The sequence below is a fragment of the Plectropomus leopardus genome, chromosome 16 (genome assembly GCF_026936395.1).
Source record: "Plectropomus leopardus strain MGB_pleo_1.0 chromosome 16, ASM2693639v1, whole genome shotgun sequence".
Classification (NCBI taxonomy): Eukaryota; Metazoa; Chordata; class Actinopteri; order Perciformes; family Serranidae; genus Plectropomus; species Plectropomus leopardus.
The window spans coordinates 27,669,415-27,691,025 of NC_142191.1; the positions used below are offsets into that span (position 1 = coordinate 27,669,415).

The 21,611-nt window shown below is 42.8% G+C and overlaps 1 protein-coding gene across 1 annotated transcript in view; it reads left to right on the top strand.

Moving 5' to 3' along the window:
• The window catches only part of enah (ENAH actin regulator), a 93,155-nt gene that overhangs the window by 56,007 nt on the left and 15,537 nt on the right, over positions 1-21,611 (top strand). The window contains 6 exon segments of the mRNA XM_088089311.1: positions 9,620-9,987; positions 16,959-17,442; positions 17,444-17,493; positions 17,496-17,747; positions 20,656-20,742; positions 20,775-20,989. Coding sequence (XP_087945437.1) covers positions 9,620-9,987; positions 16,959-17,442; positions 17,444-17,493; positions 17,496-17,747; positions 20,656-20,742; positions 20,775-20,989 — 1,456 coding nt within the window.

The window sequence follows — 21,611 nt, forward strand, 5'->3', positions numbered from 1 at the left end:
TCCAGCTGGCCAACAGATTTTGCCAGACTTCAGTTTCCCTGTAGATTAAGCACAGTTGTCACTTGTCGCAGAGTGGCAGGAATCATCTTTTGCTCAAGGAAAAAATGAAAATGTATACAACTGTAGGCTATATAATATTCAGAGTGTGAAAGATAGAATAATAAATAAGTGAATTTAGCCTCAAAACAGCATTTGTATTAGTGATAATTGAAACGAAAAGGGATATCCACCAAAGCGATACTGGAATACTGAAGTTTGTCTCTGGCTAACACAAAACCTTAACATCAGCTGGTTGAAACAAACTGTCGAACAGAGGCTGAAAGATCAGTGCATGCAAAAGTGGTCAAGTGAGCTCGTAAATATGACATCATGTGATATTTATGTAGTAGAACAACAGTAGAATTCCTAAAGTCATTGGAAGATATAGGGGGACGTAAAGAAACCAGGAGATCTGCAACCCGGGATGATAAAAACTTGTAAAAAAGAACAAGGCAATTAGCAACTTGGTAATAAATGTTCCACAAAGTGCAAGAAAGAAGCTTTAACATTTAGAATTTCATTTTCCTCGTTAATTTATCATAAAACACACTTCATTCAAACTCAACAGAAACAAAAGAGGTGTTGCAGGGGCTTTCAGCTCAGCTGCTTGTTCCACCAGTAGAGAGCAAAAACTGAGCTCTGGTGGTGCATGCTGTGCACTACAAATAATGAGTTCACTAGAAAGAGGAGGGCCCTATATTATTTATGATGGTATTGATTTCTAAATAGCCTGGTATACTGTGATACTGCAGATACTGATAAATGTCAGGTAGCTAGTAAAGCTGATATAGTATCAAGTCGGTATTTATGTAGCCTGGTCAGTGGTGATTGGTTAGAATTCTATGAGCTGTCAATCCACACAAATAAGGTTTTACAGCCACAAGTGATGTTCTTATGTAGCAGCTGCAAGGGACTTTTAAATGTGTGGCTCTATCAAAGCATACAAATGTGTATTTCTGTAGTGTGTTCACTCTGTTCACCAAAGTGAGCAATGCCTAACAATATTACACGCCACTGCCAACAATTCACCCACATTTGGCAGTGGTGGGTGCTAATTTCAGACGCTGGTTGGTTGGATAAATCCCTCAGGTGTTTCTCCACTGCAGAATCTGCAGTTTTTTAATCATTTTCTGTAGCTAATGAATACACTGCTAACTATTAAACTGAAACAATGTAATGGTTTTGGGGGCCTTAGCAAGCCTTTGATCTTCACACCATTCGACTGCAGATCCTATAACATTATTTGCATTTTGCCTATGCAGCTCTCCTTCTTCATGTTCCTTGGCTCTAAATTTTGACAACAAGCCATTTCATGTTTTCAATATTGCCCCAAATCCTCTCTGACTCTGCCTCGGAGTGACTCCAACTCACTCATAGTAAGTTGCTGCAAAGAGGAAAGGAATATGTGTGCATGTGCACATATGTCTATGTGCATGTGGGGATTCAAGCCGTGCCGCCGCCCACGCTCCCCTAGCAACGGTTTCCCTGGCAACTCCTGTCAGGAGGCGAGTGAGACGCCAGTTTAACCGTGCAGGAGGCTTTTCACAGCTTTGAATCCTGTAACGTTTCCCTGCAAGGCAGAGAGGGACGTGGAGGGAAGAGAAACCTGTTTTAGGTTCAGCTATCAGAGGCAGGAAATATGGAGACAGTGCATACAGGAGCAGGGTTTCATGTGGGAGTCACTGCATCGGTGCCCTCAAAGTTATAAGATAGATGAACTAATTGCCCTTAGTTTATATCTACATTGTTGATTTAAACTGATATCTTTTCAAAGAATAGATTCAAATCTGTGTCCCTGTGCTCGAATCATATTTTTTGCCATATAATGCCAAAATACAGTTAAGTACACTGTTCCTGTGTCGTGCTGTCACCCTCCAGTCAGAAGTGTTTTGATGCACTTTGGAAAAACTGTGAGTAACAGGCTTTCATGCACACTGATGCCCCTGGTACACCAGCCCAGAACTGAAAATAGCCTTTTTCAGTGGCTCTTAAACGTTTGATGTCATAACCCCCTTTGGAATCACATGGCCTGTTTCTCATATTATTTGTTTTTTTTTTACAACAGTGACAACATTGATGAATTTGTAACAAAAGCGGCTAAGTTGGATTTTATCAAAATCAAGAACATGAACTGTACGGCTGTTTTCTGTATGATTCTTGTTATTTTCTGTTGCAGATGCATAACAAGAAGCCCAAATTTTCAAGTTTTTGGTACACAGTAACTTTGGGGCTCTTCTGCTAATGTATACTGACAATTGACTCCAGTTCAGTAGCCTTTTAAAAAAATATATTTTGGATTTGACCAACTGTAAGAATCACCTTTTTTTATTTTCTTCTCAGTCAAAAGTCCATCCATCTTGTACTTTACATTTTGTTTTGTTTATTGGATAAATCTTGATATTCCGAGTCTTGATCTGAGCTCTCTTGTTTCCAAAAGTCGGAAAGGATCATAGACCTGTTATATTCTTACATACTGTATCAAGAAATGCACAGGTGGATGTGATAACATTAACAATGGCTCCCTTCCAATACCTATTGCAATGCAATGCGTCAATTAAACCTGTGCTTGACACGTCAACTTATCTTCTTTCAAAACAGGTTTTATCACTTTTAGTTTCACTGCCTCACAGACACGTACAAAGTCTCATATCTACACACACTGTCTTAAGTATCAGAATGCCGAGTAGGTTTGCACATACAAGAATATGCCTTAATGTTTGGTGCACTACATTAAACGTATTAAAAGGAAATCCCAATAAAAGCAAAATACTGCAAAAGTTTAAAACATAAATACAGACTAGAAACCTTGCAACAGAAATACAACAAAATACAATGAAAATGATACAAAGTATAACAGTTGTAAAATGAGACTGCTGTACATAGTTTTTGTTTCGGAGTGTACAGAAATATTGAACAGAGGATGCACTGAATTTCACAGAATAAAGAATATTTGCAGTGTATAGGAATAATAGTCCAAAATGTATGCATAACAAATTCAAAGACATTAATGTAACATGTGGAGGGATAAAAGTCTATGTCAATTTGGATCCCAGGCCAAACGCAGACATACACGAAATGTTCACACACACACACACACACACACACACACACACTAATAAATAACCTATTTGACACACACACCTCAAATACGTCTAAAACCCTTGTCAAATAGGTTATTTATTAGTGTGTGTGTGTGTGTGTGTGTGTGTGTGTGTGTGTGTGTGTGCACATTGTTTAGGAATGTCATGTCTCTTGCTAAGGGGAATGCTGTGTGTATGTGTGTGTGTGTATATGTGTGTGTGTGTGTGTGTAACATTTGTAAATGCCATGGTGAAGTGTGTGTTTTTATGTGTGCAGAAACCAGCCCTGAACATTACTTATTCTATCAGGAATCCTGAAGCAACTAATTCACCACTCTATTGTCCTTTCAGCACAAATTTGGCCAACAGTCAAATGTTTAAAAAGCCTCCAAGCTAGGAGACATTCATCAACGCCAGCACAAGCATTTAACCGCAACAAAGGAAACAGCAGTCCAACTAGACATCAGTACAGCTGAGGTTGCCTCTCGGCTCTAATTAGGACAGATTCAGCAAGTACCCCCTCACACCAACGAGTGTAACGAGAAAAAATGAGGCATCGTGCAAGACAAATTACTCTGACTCTGTCAGTTGACTTTTCTTTGTTGGAAATTGCTCCTACAGCAGAAGTCCCTGTGGAAACAGTGGACGTGGTAGCTTAGATGTTAGAGACTGAAATGTCCCATTACAGGATGCAGAACAGGAAACAGGAAGATCAGCTGTAGTAAATACAAAAAGCAACCAGATTTTGTTCCAGTGGCCAATCGCTGGTTTTGTATTTTTCAGCCAGATACTAAGTCCTTCACAACTCCTTCTCACTCAACTCATCAAACGCAGCAGCTTGGTCAGTGTCTTTTTGCTTCTTTTCAAAATAAACGTCTGTGCTCACAGGAAATGTAGGTTTCGGCAACTATTTAACATTTCAGCTAAAAATAGTGCTTGGTTAGTTCAAGAGAAAAACTTGTTCGGTTAAAACAAGTATGTTTGTTACATAACTTAATGTATTTTACATGGTGAAAAAATTCAATGTCGACCTTTCACACAAATAGCGGCTTCCTGGGTGAAAGTCCTGCGTTTGTTTGACCCGGTCACCACCCTGACTGCCTCCTTGCATGGACTTTTTAGCTCTTGTCACTGTGTCAGTTTCTCTGAGTGTGTCAAATATTGCCACAGGTGGCTTTACATTGGAGTTAGTTGAAAGTCCGGTGCATTTCATACAGACGCTAAAGGGATCCTTGAGCAATTGAATAAGTCACAGAGAATGAGAATATGCTGTAGCTCAAAATTCTGCATTTTCCTGACACAGCAATTTACTATCTAGACACACTGATGTTTATAAGCTTTAAACTAGTTAGACTCGACAAACTTTTGGCTTGTGTTGTCGTAAAAAATTTCTGATCACATTCCTGCTGGAACATGTCTAATTGTGAAGATTACGGTGTAGAAGCTTTTACTAGGGAGAGGGGCTAAGGGACACAGACACTAAAATGTGTGAGTTTCTGTCAGAGGGTGATTGCAGGTGGTCAAGTACAGACAGTATGAGTAAAAGGAAGTGTTTTTTTTTTTAACATTTAAGCAGGTAAACATGTTCTGGTTGAAACCCAAAATACAAGTATGAACTTTAATGTTGTTGCCAGCACTCAATAAGAGAGACTGTAGATATTATATGTTGCTCTCTTCATTTTATTACCTGTGTTACCTCTAAACGCTTTGCTTCAGCTATTCCGCAAGCAAAATGAACTTCACTGCACCATGATCTGCACCAATGACGATGTTAAAGCACCGGTTGAGGCAATAAAATCAGTTAGTTCTCGATATCGAGACCTGACAGCTGTAGCTCCTCTGTACTCGTCTCTGAGTAAATGAGAAGTGCATGTTGCCTGTACATTGCATCACCACCAGCCCCCCCATGACCCTCTGCCCAAGTCCTTTCTTGTGTGTGCATGTGTGTATGTGTGTGTGTGAGACTTGACCCTCTGCTGCCTTAGTTATTGGACTACCAAACTTGAACCACTTGGCATGTTGATAATGTGGATGTGGGTGTTCTTCTAGCTATTTAACCCCGTTTAGACAACAGCTGACTTACAAATCAGAACAGTAAACTAGTGGAGTAAAGTATCAGAGTATTTGCTCTAGCTGTTTAACAAATCACATATGTGTTTTGTACAGACAAGATGGCACTTACCTGCCAACGTTGTTCATCGACAAATTGCACCAGCTGTAGCGGCTTGGTCCTGCCAGCATTTGGCTGCTGGCTGTTGGCAAGTTTAGCTGTCTTTGCATAGAAAAAAAAAGCAGCTTGAATAAATAAAATGTGGAACCCCCCCCCCCTCTCTGATCTGCCTGATTAGACTGATTTTCGCACTGTCACAGCATTACATCATGAGCTGTGTTTAATCATGAAGATGTTCTGCTGCTGTTACATTGCAGAGGATCCCACAGGGACTCATTTAAGAGAAAATGATATATTAGTGTAGATGAGGGAAGCCCCCAGAGGAGACTGTATCCTCAGAGACCCGACCCCGCAACGCTTCCATCGGCCGAAAATCCAGCTTACCCCTGTGTTTCTGTAATTACATCAATGGACCACTGAGACACCGTGAGAACTGGGACACTTTGTGTATGTGTGTGTGTGTGTGTGTGTGTGCACAGCCATCCATGTATATTGGGGCAGGATGGGTAATGGTGTGTCTTTTTCGATGGAGAAACAAGACCGGGGGAAATCTGGTGCTGCACTCACTCCTGTATTGAACGGATATAAGTTGGTGAGATTGAGGTGTAGCACTCATAAGACAATTTTCTCCTTCACACCTCTCACTTGCATCATATTGGTCAGGATAATCCTGTGGAGCCAATAGGTGGATCTTAGCCTCTGAGCTCTTGGCTATCACGTCTCTCTGCGGGTTTGAGGGAATTAGCATTGGTGCTACTTTCATTAATTTTCATCAGTTATTATGCAACCAAACACTGCATTAGGTCAAATCTCTGATTATATTCTTTTCACTGGATGAATGTCTGTAAAAAGGGGGCACAGAGAAAAAGACTTGGTGCAAAATATTATATAATCTCTATGACCAAATATCTGCATATGAATGTGAAATCTGCAAGGCAACAGGACAAGATTTTGGTATTGTAAGTGTTCTGGTATTTATTTGTAGTCTGAATAGTATTGACCAATCACATATAAGCAGGCTTTGATTGCCTGCATGTGGAGAATAAATTTGCTGAAATGCAGTCTTGGAACTCATCAGCTTTTGACTAAATCGCAATTTGGCAATGTCACTTTATGTAAAACAAATGTAATCATTTTAATATAAACCATGATGCATTTTTAGTTTTTTCACCTGATACTCACTGCAAACATTTCACAAGGTTAAGTCACGTTACAACATGTTTCAACCAGGAGACAGCTGTGTATCTCATACAGACACTAAAGGGTGCTTTGCACATCAGAATCAGACACTAAGCAGGTTTCCATTAACCCTCAAAATGCGCAAATTGAAACTACAAATATAAAAAACGCCAAATGGAAACACATCAATTTAAAAAAAAAAATATGGCAAAAAAGTGTTTTCGCTCACATGAGGTGTTATTTCAGGTGATTCAAAAAAGCTGTATTTTGCAAAACTGCAATGGAAACACACCATTTGGAAAATAATGCCTACATTTTGTTGAAATTTGTAATGACAACCCGTCAACCAAGGAGGTGTAAACAAAGCTTTGGTATTTGATGACTTGAGAATGAGAACAGGTTGGCCAAATATGTGCCAACTCTCTCTTGATGACATCATTTTCACAACTAATGCCAACTCCAAACAATCTCAAAAATCAGCAAATTGTTGGGTTTAAATTTTTGCACTTTCTTGATGTTGGTTAGTGAAATCACCAGCTTTCCTTAGTTTGAAAAAGCAGGAAAACATTCTGTGTAAAGAGCATGTCTGTATTTGACGTGATGACAGTGATGTAATGAACATGTCTGTCTCTTGGTGAATGACTCAGCGGAAGCAGTAAAGTTTCTCACAGATGCATGGGAGCTTTTCCCAAAACGCAACCTGGGAACACAATGACAACCACGACATCGCTTACTGTGTGTGTGTGTGTGTGTGTGTGTGTGTGTGTGTGTGTGTGTGTGTGTGTGTGTGTGTGTGTGTGTGTGTGTGTGTGTGTGTGTGTGTGTGTGTGTGTGTGTGTGTGTGTGTGTTAGCGAGTGAACCTGCTGGTCCAAACAAGCCTTGAGACATGTGTCTGTGTCACTGGTAGAGTGAGGTTAGTGTGTGTCACCGGGGGCAGATGGAAGGAAAGAAGAGTGAGTGTTTACATTAAGCAACATTTATGCTGATGATTGACTTTTAGCTGTGAGTCAACTGTCAGCAGAACAGGAGGAGTGAGGGCAGACGAGCTAGTGTGTGTGTATGTGTGTGTGTGTGTGTGTGTGTGTGTGTGTGTGTGTGTGTGTGTGTCTGTGTCAGGGATAGTGCATGTTGGCATTTAGCTCCATTTCCCACCAACTCTCTCCCTGCTTGTGTAATTTATGAATGTAACACTCGTTCATTTGCAGCCAATGCAATTTATGACCAAATAAATCACAGCGGAATGTGTCACGACAGTTGAGTCTTTCCAATTAAATGACAGATTTGCTGGGAAATGTGTGTGTGTGTGTGTGTGTGTGTGTGTGTGTGTGTGTGTGTGTGTGTGTGTGTGTGTGTGTGTGTGTGTGTGTGTGAGAACCTGACAAATGACAACCTCCCACAGTTTGCATCTGCTCTCCCCCTCACATTTTAGGTCTCTGTTATTCCCCCCATTCATTCAAACACACACCCCCTCTCTCTTCTGATTATTTATTCATAAAAATCCTTCACACTACCTGTCATTCATTTTGATGAAGGACTGATTGTGAAGCTTTCCTTTTATACATCTACAAGACACTTGTATACTTGTTCATGTGAGTATAGACCTGTATATTTCTTTACACATCCTGTATATATCTATTCAGTGTCTTGAGTAAACTATGCTGCTATTTATTTTGCTTCCACGCCAGGGATGGCTATGGTCGGAGGCATTGTGTTTTGGGGTTGTCCATCCATACTTCCATCCCATTCTGGTGGACCTAATATCTCAAGAATGCTTCTATTAAGTTTCTTCAAATTTGACACAAACGTCCACTTCGAATTAACAATAAAATAACTATGTTGTGGTGGTCATAAGTCAAAGGTCAAAGTCACTGTGACCTGATCTGTCTCACTTTTGTCAACAGGATGTCTCAGAAACACTGAGGGATTTCTTTCAAATTTGACACAAACGTTCACTTGGACTCAGAGATGAACCGTCTCAAATTTTGCTAACCAAGAAGGTCTTGATGGGGTTCCTCAAGTTTGGCAAAAATGTCCACTTGGACTCACTGAATAACTGATTTGATTTTGGTGGTCAAAGGTCAAGGTCAGTGTGAACTTGCATGGTCTCAGTCTTGTGAAAGACTGCCCGGAGGGAAGTTCCTCAAATTTGGCAAAAAACGTTCACTCGGACACAGAATCGAACTGATTAGAATTTAGTGGTTGAAGGTCAAGATCACTGCCATCTCATCTGTCGAACTCTTGTCAGTGCAATGTAGAATTGTATTGAGGCATCTGTGTTTTCACAGACATGGATGTGAACTGTGAGTGTAACTTGACTGACTGACTCTGTATGTCTTTATGTTCATGTGTTGTACAAACAACATCCAGTTTCCCGTCGTTACAGCTCTTTCATCAAGTGTCGGATATAGTAAATGTCTGCCTTTCTCTGTCAAACTTTGAACAGACACACACACACACACACACACACACACACACACTGCTTTCATGATCCATTCCCTCCGCTGCTGCAATTGCACTATTCTTCTTACTGCTGCCTTCTACTGACACCTAGTGATTAAACTTGGATCTACAGTACCAGTTTGCATTAAATACCTGCAGGAAAAGCTTCCTGAACACACCGTACTTCAACATCATTAACATCACTTTTAATGATGCTGCATCCATTAAAAAAGAGCTTTTATTTAGCCTTTATTTTCTTGTTTTTCTCCTGTCAGACACAGTGTCGGCTCTGTGCTGCATTGTGCAGCCAAGGGAGTGTTTTTACCACAGGCAGTCCTCAGTGTGTGTGTTTGATGCGCCCAAAATAGCTTTAACTTATATAATGACAACAGTAATTGCCTGTGGGTCAGAGGGTGGTCAGGACAGGCCTCACACTAATTTACTGCCTGTCTTTATTTAAATATTTTCTCAACCTCAGTTCCTCTTTCATCTGTCACGTAACCTCTTTTTAAGCATTGGTGGCTGAAGTCTTTATAAAAAATAAAAAGCGATGACTGTAAACTCTGGCTGACAGGAAGCTGCTATAAGACGAGTTTTAATGTGACATTTTAACAGAGACAACTGACATATTGTGAATTTTGCATTAATGTCTCCTCTCTCCTCTCCTCTTGTTTCCTCTCCTCTCTTGTTTCCTTTCCTCTCCTCCTCCAGGCAGCTTCAGGAGCTGCAGAGGCAGAAGGAGATGGAGCGGGAGAATCAGGAGCGAGAGCGTCTGGAACGAGAGCGTTTGGAGCGAGAGCGTCAGGAGAGGGAACGTCAAGAGAAGGAGCGTCAGGAGCGGGAGCGCCTGGAGCGAGAGATGCTGGAGCGCGAGCGTCAAGAGCGTGAGCGTCAGGAACGTGAGCGTCAGGAACGTGAGCGTCTGGAGAGGGAGGTGCAGGCGGAGAGGGAGCGCCAGGAGCAGCAGGAGCGCAGCGAGCGTGAGCTGATGGAGAGGGAGAAGACAGAGAGGGAGCAGCAGGAGCAGTTGGACAGAGAGCAGCAGGACTGGGAGAGAGGGAGACGCATCTCCAACGCCGGTGAGTGATGCAATTTGATTTTCTGCTTACACACACACACACACACACACACACTTTGAGTTTTGGAAGGCCAGTATTGAGAGTTTTGGACTAAATATGGGCACAGTTTTGTTGATTTGTATATTAAAATTTGATAATTTTCTTGCTTTTTTGAGCAATAGATCAATAAAGGTTGTCTTCGGGGGTTATTCTGATTGATATGGCGTCCTGTAAGAACAGAACTTAACCAAAGGCTGACTGTAGACTGAATATTTTTGACTTAATTTTTGAATGGAGGTTGTTTCTTGTGTTATTCTCATGTAAAACTAAAATCTTGCACCTTGGACTTAGTTGAATCTCAAGTGTGTCCCAATTCCCTACTTCATCCCAACTGTATACAGTAGACATTATACCATAAATTAAATGTATCAGTATAAATCAGTCTAACTATTCTGTTTTTGCAGTTAACATTTTACAAAATATTAAACACGAGCATAAAATGCTAAAATTCATGCTTCAGTGCACGTCAGTCAAACCGTTACTTGAATGACACAGCCAATTAAATTTCTCAAACAGACATGAAAACGTTTTTCAAGGTTGTAATAGATTTGTTTTCTGCTGTGTCGACACACAGATGTTTTACCACCGTGAACAATTTGCTTTGAATTTCGCAGCTCTGAGCAGCTCTGTCATTCTCTTTGTGCATTGCATTGTGGGAGAGTGGTGTATATCAACGACACACTCAAAAATCATGCCGTTTTTAGGATGCAGGATTACCATTTTGCAGCCCAGTTGTAGAAGAAAACATTGTACATTTCTGCAAACCACAAATAGATTTCATTTGAATGTCTTATATGTAGCATATCAAAAGTTTTAAAGTGATAAATGACAGCAGGAGGTGGAGGAGATGCTGTTTGAAACCAACACACAATGGATGTCTTTTGGTGACCCTCCACAACAGTTCCACCTGCATTTTTAGCACTGAACCTGGATGTTTTTCACCGACACATCACTTCTTTTCCAACGGCATTTGAGCCACCAAGTGTGGGTGTTATGAGCCAAAACATAACCACACCGTCACCACAGCCTTGTTGAGAAACACAAAGTTTAAACATATCCCCTGCAAAACAAGAACATTTTAGGGTATTCTTAAAATTTGGCACACACGTCCACTTGGAATCAAGAATGAACTGATTAGAATTTGGTGGTCAAAGGTCACTGTGAACACGAATGTCTAATAGGATAAACTAATGATGAAGTGTGGAATTATATACTGTATATATCCAAATGTCAAAGGTCAACTTCACTGTGACACCATAATGTTTTGCAAAAGCACTTTTCAAGCCATTATTCAACATCAAAAGTCAGGAACAGAGGGGGAGGTATTCAACACTTCCAAAGTGATGCGGCAAACCTTCACAGCATTTCTGCCTGCAATTGTGGCACCGAATCAGGGTGCTTTTCACCGTTCTGGCCCTGCTTTACCAGCAGTCTCTGTGCCACCAGACATGGGTATATTCAGCCAAAGTATCATCTTTAAATAACCATAACCAAGTCGATTGTGTGCCTAAACCTAACCACATCATAATGTACAAATGTGACATATCTGTGGTTTGCAGAAACATTTTGTCCGGCGATTGTGTTTTGAGTACACGCTGTCTCTTCCAGTGTGGACAGTCAATACACTACTTACTCAAAACCTGTTTAGATTTAGCATGCTGTATGGAGTTGGGACACATTAAGTTGAACTTTAACATGATATAAATGTTGCAGATTTCTTAATAGTCCATAGTTTTAGTTTAACCCTTTTTTATCTCACAGCGTCTAGTGAGGCTTTGAAGCTTCAGATGAAAATGCTTCAGATAAAGAGAGAGCTCTTCTCTAACATTCCTAAACGTCTTCTAGATGCAGGATTTTGAGCATTGGAGGGGGATACTTTCTGAGAGGACGCAGCTCTCTGTCTCTTTTGCATTCTCCAGACAGTGCTAGCTTCCTGTGTCAGTGCTAAGCTACAGTATGGCCTGCACTCTGCTCTGTGCCCATAGGCTGGAAAGGCGCTCTGAACAGATTGCTAAGGCAGTGGGGCATAAAGGGTTGAATGTTAGTCTGTGCACGTGAGTTTAGGGATGAGTGCATTATTTTTGAAACATGGCCGCCAGCCCTTACACCAGTCGCACATGTAATTTCCGACACTTGAAACACTCACCAAAAATGAAGACGAATGGTGTTGGTGTGAAGATATGCTGGCTTTATACACCTTGGTTTGGGTAACTGCCAATCCTTTACAGAAATATAATAATTATTCACCTCTCAGTGGACTCAGAATATTTGAAGCATTTAGCAAAAAAATACTCTTAAAACTGTTTTTGGTGCAGTCTAATTAGACTTAAATCCAGCAGCAGCAACAAGGTGGAGCCACAGATGGAGCACACAGATTATAAAGTTGTGTGATAGGAATGGAAATTTGCTACTTTTAAAGACTGGGTCAGTAGGGAAGGCAGCGTTGTGTGGCACGCTTCAATGCCATGCTTGGCCTATTAACATACGCATGCATAAACACACACACACACACACACACACACACACACATAGGCAAGCAGACACAGTTCGGCAGCATTACTCAGAGGCTAAAAATACATCATCAGGGAGAATGCTGGTGAGAGCCCAAGGGTTAAATGTGTGTGTGTGTGTGTGTGTGTGTGTGTGTGTGTGTGTGTGTGTGTGTGTGTGTGTGTGTGTGTACTTGCATGAAAATGCCCCAGGACAAGAGGGTGGATTTAATTCATATGTCATACAGAGAACAAACACACTGGATCAATCAGAACATGTGTGTGTTGGGTTTGATGTGAGCTTGTGATTTAATATTTAACGCTTCATAACAGTGTTTCTCTCTTACAGGATAACTGTGTGTGTGTATGGTTGAATCTAGTTATACAGTTACACTGAAGTCAATGAGTCAAGTGTTTGAAGTGTCTGAGTAGCTGCACCGTTTCTTGTACATTTTTTATTTGTAGCAACTGCCACAGTATCAACATGACCGCCTTAAATTGATGGGTAAAATCTTAGTTGATTGTAGAGCTGCATGCGGCACATTGATTCGCTCAGCCCCTTCTTGCCTCACTCTCTCTCACTGTTTAACAGACTAAAGATGAGACAAGGATGTGCTAGCTAATATAAGTTCACCCCGTGGTCAATCCACCTCACTCCTCATTGCTAGGAGACTCCTTTGCCCGGAGGAGAGTGGGCCGCAGCTCCAGAGATAGGCCTTCATTTAGCTACTCTAGTAACTTTAATCAAATCTGCACAAACCCCAGAGTCACAACGGGCCAGTGGTAGCAGCACTGGGACTAAATAAAGCGGTAACCTCTGGAGCTTAAAAATGAAGCCAACACAGAAGTGCCGGAAACTGCAGTTCCTCTAATGGCCACTTGAGGCTGACCTCAGAAGTGAGTCAACCCCCATCGATCACCACGCTAAACCTGACAGCACAAGTAAACACGTTTACAGCTGAGTACAAAAAGGGTTCTGGTCTCTATGACTACTTTTTTTTTTTACAACCTTAAAGGGCTTTACAGCATAAGACATCCCTCTGCCCCTGAACCCTCACAACAGATAAGACCCCCCCCCCCCAAAAAAAAACTTTAACTGGGAAAACCTTTTTAAGTTTTATTAAGGGTGAAAGTTATACACAAACAAAGGCAGGACAGCTTTGAGTGACAGGCTGTTTGTGAGTCCATATGTCTATGAGTCAGATCCACCCCTTACCCCTTTCAAAGCTCCAACATCTTTACCAAACATGTTCACTTCTGGCTCCAAAAATACAAGATGGCGACAGGCTCACAAACTTGAGGCTTGAAAATGTGAGTCCACAAATCAGTGGGTGACATCATGGGAGAAATGTCCATTACTTTATACTTTCTGTGGGTTTAACCTGTGTAAAGGCAGCAACAGGAAGCTTGCCGATCTGGTGGGGCGTCGGGGCAGACTGGGATCAGACCCTTTCACTGGTTGAATTCAAGTTGCTACAGCGGCTAACTTGAGCAAACCACTCCTGTCAGCTACCACCATGACAAGAATGCAATTCTGTGGGAAACTGAACTGTGAACACTGTGCTCCTGTCGCTGTTTTCTTCAGCAGTTTAGAAGCCTGACAGACCAACTGTACCTAACCGATTGTCGTTCACTCACTACCCCAGAGCAGTTGAATTGTCACAAGCACTCTCCCCAACATTTTTCTGAAATCTGTATTACTTTTTTTTTTTTTTTTGTAATTTCCTTTGCAGTTGTTTACTTTTTTGAAGATCTTGTTGAAGCTTTATATTTGGTGCTTCGGTTGGTTGAAAATGGCTAAATAGCGTTGTTAGCATTTTTAATTAGAAATGCTGCAGAGTATGGCTACTCAAACTGATTATGTTCACTGTTTCTGAAAGGAGAGGAGAGACCTGCAGGACACTTTTTTCTCACTCAGTGACAAAGACAGTGGAATTCAAAATTGTGTGTGCGAGCCTTTTCCCTTTGACAACTTCTTTACCCAGTAATTGCATGTTTCTGGCCAGTAATCATGATAAAAATGTCCTACATCTCCTGTCACACACACACACACACACACACACACACACACACACACACACACAGACACAATTGTTGTCAGAGTACACACCATGGCTTTTAATTGGCTTAATTAGATCTGTGAAAAACAGTTTTTGTAAGGTGGTCTGGTGGATATACCGCCTCTGTTGCTGTTACTGCTTTTTTATGTTGAAGTTGTTGTTGAAATGGGTTCGCTGCAGAAGAGCTTGGCTGCAGTATGGCTTTGCCGTCTTCTCATGTGTGTGCATGTGCGCTTAATATTCCTGTGTGCACGTGCCCAGCCCTCCGTGTAATCAGTGTGTTCTGACCGTGTGTTGTGGAATGGCAGAGCAAAGCTGGGGCCTCTGAGTCACATGACCCGCCCAGAGCTACAGAGAGACGCGGCGAGAGGATGATGAAACAAGAGGGGGTGGTGGAATGATGGAGAAGTGTGGAAAAGGTCAAAATTTAGTCAAAGAAAGAGACGTGAGCCATAAGGGAGGTGATTGTGTAGCAGTGTGGTGCGGTGAAAGTCGTACAGAGGAAGAAGCAAAACGTGTATAGAAATGTTGTTAAAAAAAGAGATGTAAGAGAGAAACTGTGTGTGTAGTGGAGTGGAAGTCGGAACGAGCATTGACTCCAGTTAGAGAGGATAAATGGTAAATGCAGCATGAGCTGTCAGAGCGCTCAGCTGGGAGGAACAGAAGTCACACAGAGCAGGAGGAGGAGGGGTTGGAAAAGAGCCAAACAGTCTTACGAATCCATCAGGTTATCTGTCTTGTGACTGCTTGTTAGGTGTTCACATGAACTCCAGTTTTGGTGCTGCCGTGTGTGTGTGTGTGTGTGTGTGTGTGTGTGTGTGTGTGTGTGTGTGTGTGTGTGTGTGACCTGGCAGTCGGGTCAATGTCATGGTGTGTATGTGAGAAAGAAGGTGTGTGTTATGTCTGATTATGCATGCATCTGTGTGTGTAGATTTGAACCGTGTCTGTGAGTAAGTGTGAGATTTCCTGTATGTCAGGTAAGAGAAAAATGAGTGGAATGGACGTATGGTTTTCAGTGCAACAATTAGTATTATAGTATCAAACATGAACAAAAAACATTAAAATCCAGTCAAGAGTGAAGTGTCGAATGACATCACTACTAAGAAGAAGTGGAGCAGAAGGTGAACAGCAGATTAACAACCTTACGCACACAGAAAACATATGGCAGCTCCATACAGCACCGTCCAGGTTACGCTAAGCGCTAAAGGAGTACATAAACACAATCAAGGTAATGAGTTAGCGAGAGCTCGGCTCAGCTGGGATAGACACATAATGAAACGGAGGAGGGATTTAAGACAAAATCACCACATTTAAATGATATGAGACAATAAGTCCTTCCACCCACTCCTGATAAACCGCAATAAAAAGAAGGAAGAGGCTTATTCAATACCATAAAGACTTGTAAAGTAGAGAGAGGTGTGAGGCGTGATTATAAAATGCCACATAGTAAAATATAATAACCAGCCCTGACACTACCCACTGTACTGGAAATGCACAGTCATCGATGAGGCCTCCAAAATACCACCCCATAGGTCATTTGTACAAGCAGCTTATTACGAGCCATATTTATGTTTATTGTTTGTCTTTGATCTCTAGTGGCCATAGAAACTATTAAAGGAGCAAAGGAGGAAATCAGGTGACATAGGATACCCTTTTGCATCGTCGAACTACACAATAAAGTACAAGTATGTCCTGTAAAGTTAAAAAATAAGCTGCAAGTCTTCATTTGTTCATACTTGTAAGCAGTTCGATAAGACCATGTTCTGACACACACTTAGACACAGACACATGCACTTTATTGAACTCACTGTCTTTTCACCGTTGAATGTGATTTTGGTTGTAGAGTTGTTTGGCTCTACTTGTTACTGACACACTGTGTTGTTGATGAACGTTATATGAAGTTGTGTATTTTGGGCCTTTGGGTGCAACTTAGTGTCCCATTGCTGATTGGACAGGCTCTGTGATGTTGGTGATGAGCTGCATCTACTCGGTCACTCTTCTACGGTTGTGTAGTAAACTCTTGCTCCTCAGTCTGATCGTGTTCCTGTCTTCTCCTGTGAACAGGCTCTGTGTCTCTGGCTCTGTCCACAGTGCTAACACCTGTCCACTAACACAGTAGTGTCCGAGACGGTACACACAACCTGGAATAAAACTTTGGTATAGCTCTGTGCTGGTTTTTCCTGCTTCATCTGCCCCCTTCTCTTTTTTCCTCCCTCCCTCCTTCCTTCTCTCTCTCCTGACCTGCTGTCTTTCCCTCCTGTGTGCATGACGGCTGCTTCCTTCCTGCCTTCTCTCCTTCCTTCCTTCCTTCCTTTCGTCACTCCTTCCCTTCTGTCCTGTCTTGTCTTTGATCGGTTTGTCCATTCGCGTGGCGTACATGTAGCCTTCGAAAGCACTCTGTACACCCCCACGCCTCAGGAGTACAGCAGGACGTCCTCCACGCCCGTATCTCCATCCACGCCCACCTACCCAGCCCCTGGGACGCCCTCCGCCACCACTCCGCCAACCCCGCCTCTAAGGCACTCTGCCTCCCGATTCGCCACTTCGCTCGGTTCTGCCTTCCACCCGGTCCTGCCTCATTACGCAACGGTTCCCAGACGACAGCAAGCTTTCCCCCAAGCCCCACCTCCTGCTCCAGCCCCCGTGCCAACCCCGCCTCCTCCTCCAAAATCCGTGGTGTGGTCGGCGTGCAACTTCACCCCGCTGCCGCCGTCGCCCCCTGTCATGATAAGCAGCCCGCCAGGAAAGGCTGCAGGTCCGCGGCCACTCATCCCCATCGCAGCACCTTCCCCTCTCACCCAGAAGCCCCCTTCGCCGGCCCCCAATGGCCCGCCCATGTTCCCTGCACCTTCTCCCGTGACCATCCCAAGACACCCCGATCGGCATCGCCTGCCCCACCCCACCTCCTCCACCCACCCCGCCCCTCTCCCCTCCCCCATAGCTCCCCTTCCGTCTTCCTCCTTCGTCTCGTCTCCCCCCTCCTCATCCCAGGCTCCTGGTGTGCCCTCTCCCTCCACAGCACCCCCTGCTGCTGCCGCCGCCGCCACCTCTGCCTCCGCTGAGCACCTCTCCCTCCCCGTGGGCCTGGGCCTGTCGGGGCCGTGGGAGCCGGACGCAGCTACAGGCCCAGAGACCCACCTGCCTCAGGGGGGCTCCTCCTGTCAGCCCCAGGGTAAGGCCTCCTGTCCAGACTGTCTTTCTCACTGCCCCTGTCCCCTCTCTGTCTCTCACTGCTCTGTGACTCACTCACTAACAGAGGGGCGACTGTCAGATGTTACCGTGCTTCTGAGCTGGCCACAAAGTAAGCCCCATAATGCAGGCTGATATCAGAGGAGGAAGGTGTAGGTCCTGACCTCTGTTACATTCAAACAGCTGCTGTGGTGACTGCTGTCGGGTCTCCTGGTGTCGAGTCATTGTTGCTCAGGCCTGTCTAATGACTCCGTCAGTCTCATAAACTGCATGTATGTCCATGTGTCTGGCTGTTCATTTGATATAAGGTATGTGTGGTCGTTTAGCATGGCACTGATGGAAGTCAACACTTGTCTCTTTCATTTACTGGTGGATGTTTTTTTTTTTCTTTTGTCAATCCATTTCTCAACCATAGTGTTGCATTTTTCTCACCTTTGTGCTGATTTTGTGATTTTTGCCATTTGATTATCCTTCATTTGACAATTTCTCTGGTCCAGTGGTGTTAAACATACAGCCCAAATCGGTCTGCTAAAGGGTCCAGTCCAGCCCTTTTTTGATGACTTTGCAAAGTGTGAAAAAAAAGTTGTTTCGATTTTATCTCAGATAGATTAAAAAGTAAATACCACAAAATTGTGGGGAAAATGTCTCTATTCATTGATTTTCAGGGTTGCTGAAAATAAAATTAAGATAGATAATTCCTGACATTGACTGGCACATTTCAGTTTAGGATATCTCTGACTATATACACAAATTTAGAAATATTCCAAAATGAAAGTCCTACATATTTATCCTGAAATGACTGAAGATCAAGACACTACAAAAACAAAAACATTGCTCCATAATTCCTGACAATAACTAAAATTTTGAGTTCAAGACATCTCAAATGAATTTCACTGTTTGATAAACTGTAAAATATCTGAGCTGGTCCGGCCCACTTGACATCAAATTGGACTGCATTTGGCCCCTGAACTAAAATGAGTGCAGTAAGTCAAACTTATTGTAAGTCTTTATCTAGTCACAACAGGATGCGCTCGGAAAGACATCAAGCAATAGGGCCCCCTCTAAGTCCCTTCTAAATTCCACCTTTGCATTTTTACACAGAACCAAATGACAGCATCAGTGTGTGATTTTAGTCAGCATGCCGGCATCGAGGAACCAAAAGAGGTGTGATGAGCGTGACTTTAACATAACAGCATCAGCCTCTAGTGTGACTTTTACGGCCTCTGCTCTTTTCCTCTGGAGTAGCTGCTAAGAGCTACTAGCTGCTTATTACATCTCCCGCAGTAGGTGGCACACATAACACGTCAAAATGTCCCGCCCACAATCACGTCTCGTAGCTTTCCTATTTATACAAACACAGCTTCTGCACTTTTACTTCCTCCCTTGGCGGCTTAAAGGTGATGATACTCTGTCCCCCAATTCTGCAATCGCACCCTTTAATACAGAACAGCGAGGTGGCATCATGACAAGATGTCCCTGCCTTGAACAGGGAGTGTAAAAGGGGCGCTTGTGTCTAGTCACAACTGGATGCTGTCTCTGAATGAGGCTTTGGTGGATCACTGGCTGTGCTATTATCCCTCAGAGGAAGGGGGACATCAAGCCTTTCACGAAGACACTTAACTTGAATGATTCTCTTAGTGATTATCACTATTTTATGTGATTATAATTGAAGCCCAGTTGTTGATATACAAGTTTAAATCTTTCTTGAAATAAAACATCAGACGAGCAGCATACATATGGTAATGCTCCAGTGCTCCAGTGACCCTTGGCATTTCTCTTATTATCCTCAGGGGGATGTTCTACTCACCCTTGGCCTCAGATATCATCAAACTGATTAGCTAGACTGGTTCAATATTGATCACAGCAAAGGATGTGCACATTCCATCATAGATTATTGATCATGTAATAAGGTCTGTGACGAGAACTGGGCGTCATAAAAATTTTATTGATTATAACAATTAGAAAGTAAACATTTGTTCATTCTGTATTAAAAAAACAGAACTTAGTTCATATTTATCAGATTGCAAATTATACTACCTTTTGGCAAGCTATGATTTCTATCATATTTATGCAGCTGATGTCGACCTAAATACGACTGCTGCCTATGTTCCTTTGTTGATCATCTTTTGGTCATTATGCGTTATTGTGTGTGTGTGTGTGTGTGTGTGTGTGTGTGTGTGTGTGTGTGTGTGTGTGTGTGTGTGTGTGTGTGTCATTGCATCAACAAGTGCATTTCAGTAGTTTAATGCTCAGTGTTGATTGCTTTGTCTCTGCTCCATGTATCAGAATGTACAATAGGGTTGGGCAAATAACATACTGATAGCTATTGTTATTATTTCTAACTTACCAATTTCATTGTGTTGCCCAGCCCTAGTTCTAACTGCCACTACTTGTCACTAATGTTGCATGTTGATCAAATATTTGTTGTGATATGACGTGGCATGCTGTCATACATTACGTGTGTATTCCATGTTCGTAGAAAATGATCCACCATTATTGACCTTAAAGTTTAGTGGCAGTTGGTTTAACCTGTTGATGTAGACTTACACAGGCTGAAACTAGTACTACAATATTACAGTGATATTAGTAGGAGATTACAGGTTTGGTGAATGAATATATGACAGAGCAGATGGATACAGAAATTTGACAACATCCATTATTTTCAAAAGGCGAAATCATAATTCTGCTTATACTACATGGAGAGTTAGTGAGCTAGTTTGACTTTGAGTCACAGACAGTTGCACAGCGAGCAGGGTGATTTAAGGCAGAAGATAGAATGATTTTGTGACCAAACTGAAAAACTGTGTTTTCCTAAAAAAGTGACAGTTTGAGCTTATTTTTTCATCCCTGTGTCTTCGCCCATCCCCCACCCTCTCTCCTCCCCCTAACAGACGTGGTGCAGACCCCAGGGTTGACCATCCCCACCCCTCCCCCACCACCACCCCTGCCACCCGGCTCCACTGTGACCTCTGCGGCCGCCACCCCGGCTGCCACCCCCTCCACCCCAGCCGGCCACCTCCCCCACCCCCACCTCCTCCACTCCCTCCCACACTGACTCCAGTTGGGACACCTCCTCCTCCACCGGGTCCGCCCCCTCCTCCTGGAGCCCCACTCCCTCCCCCAGCACCCCCCCTTCCCGCTGGACTGTTCTCTCCTGCAGAGGACCGTCCCGTCTCAGGCCTGGCCGCTGCCCTCGCCGGAGCCAAGCTGCGTAAAGTGCCAAGGGTGAGCACCTGATTGGTTGTTTAAAGATTGACACATCATGTCTCTATCTCTTCATGTCACTACCATACAGGTTATTTTACATTAACACAACAATAAGGTGATTAGCTGCATGTGTTTCAGGTCTCACTTCAACTTATTAGTTATATTTAGGTTAACACAAATGATAAAATAAGATGAAGTAACAATTAGATGTAAGATACAATGGAATGGCCTAAATAGAATATAAAATAGAGTATTATATGCATACAAAATTATGCGTCAAAGTAAGTGACAACTTGCACCCACAAAATGTTATTCTTCAATCGATCTTTGTGTCCTTTGTTTTCAGTGCAACACTGACTTGACAGAAACGCTGTTGATACACACACAGCCCTCGCACATTATTTTCATACATAATCACACAGAATCACTGTCACTGAGGCACTCATGCACAAATCATCACACACACACACACACACACACACACACAGTCACCATCTGTCACATCTCATCTCAGCCTCCGAGGAGGTTTACATGCAATGCAGCCTTCCTGCACCAAATCTGCACATCTTCGTGTGTGTTTAACCTGACAAAATACAGAAATCAACTAGAAATTGAACACAAACATTTTATGTTGTTCAAT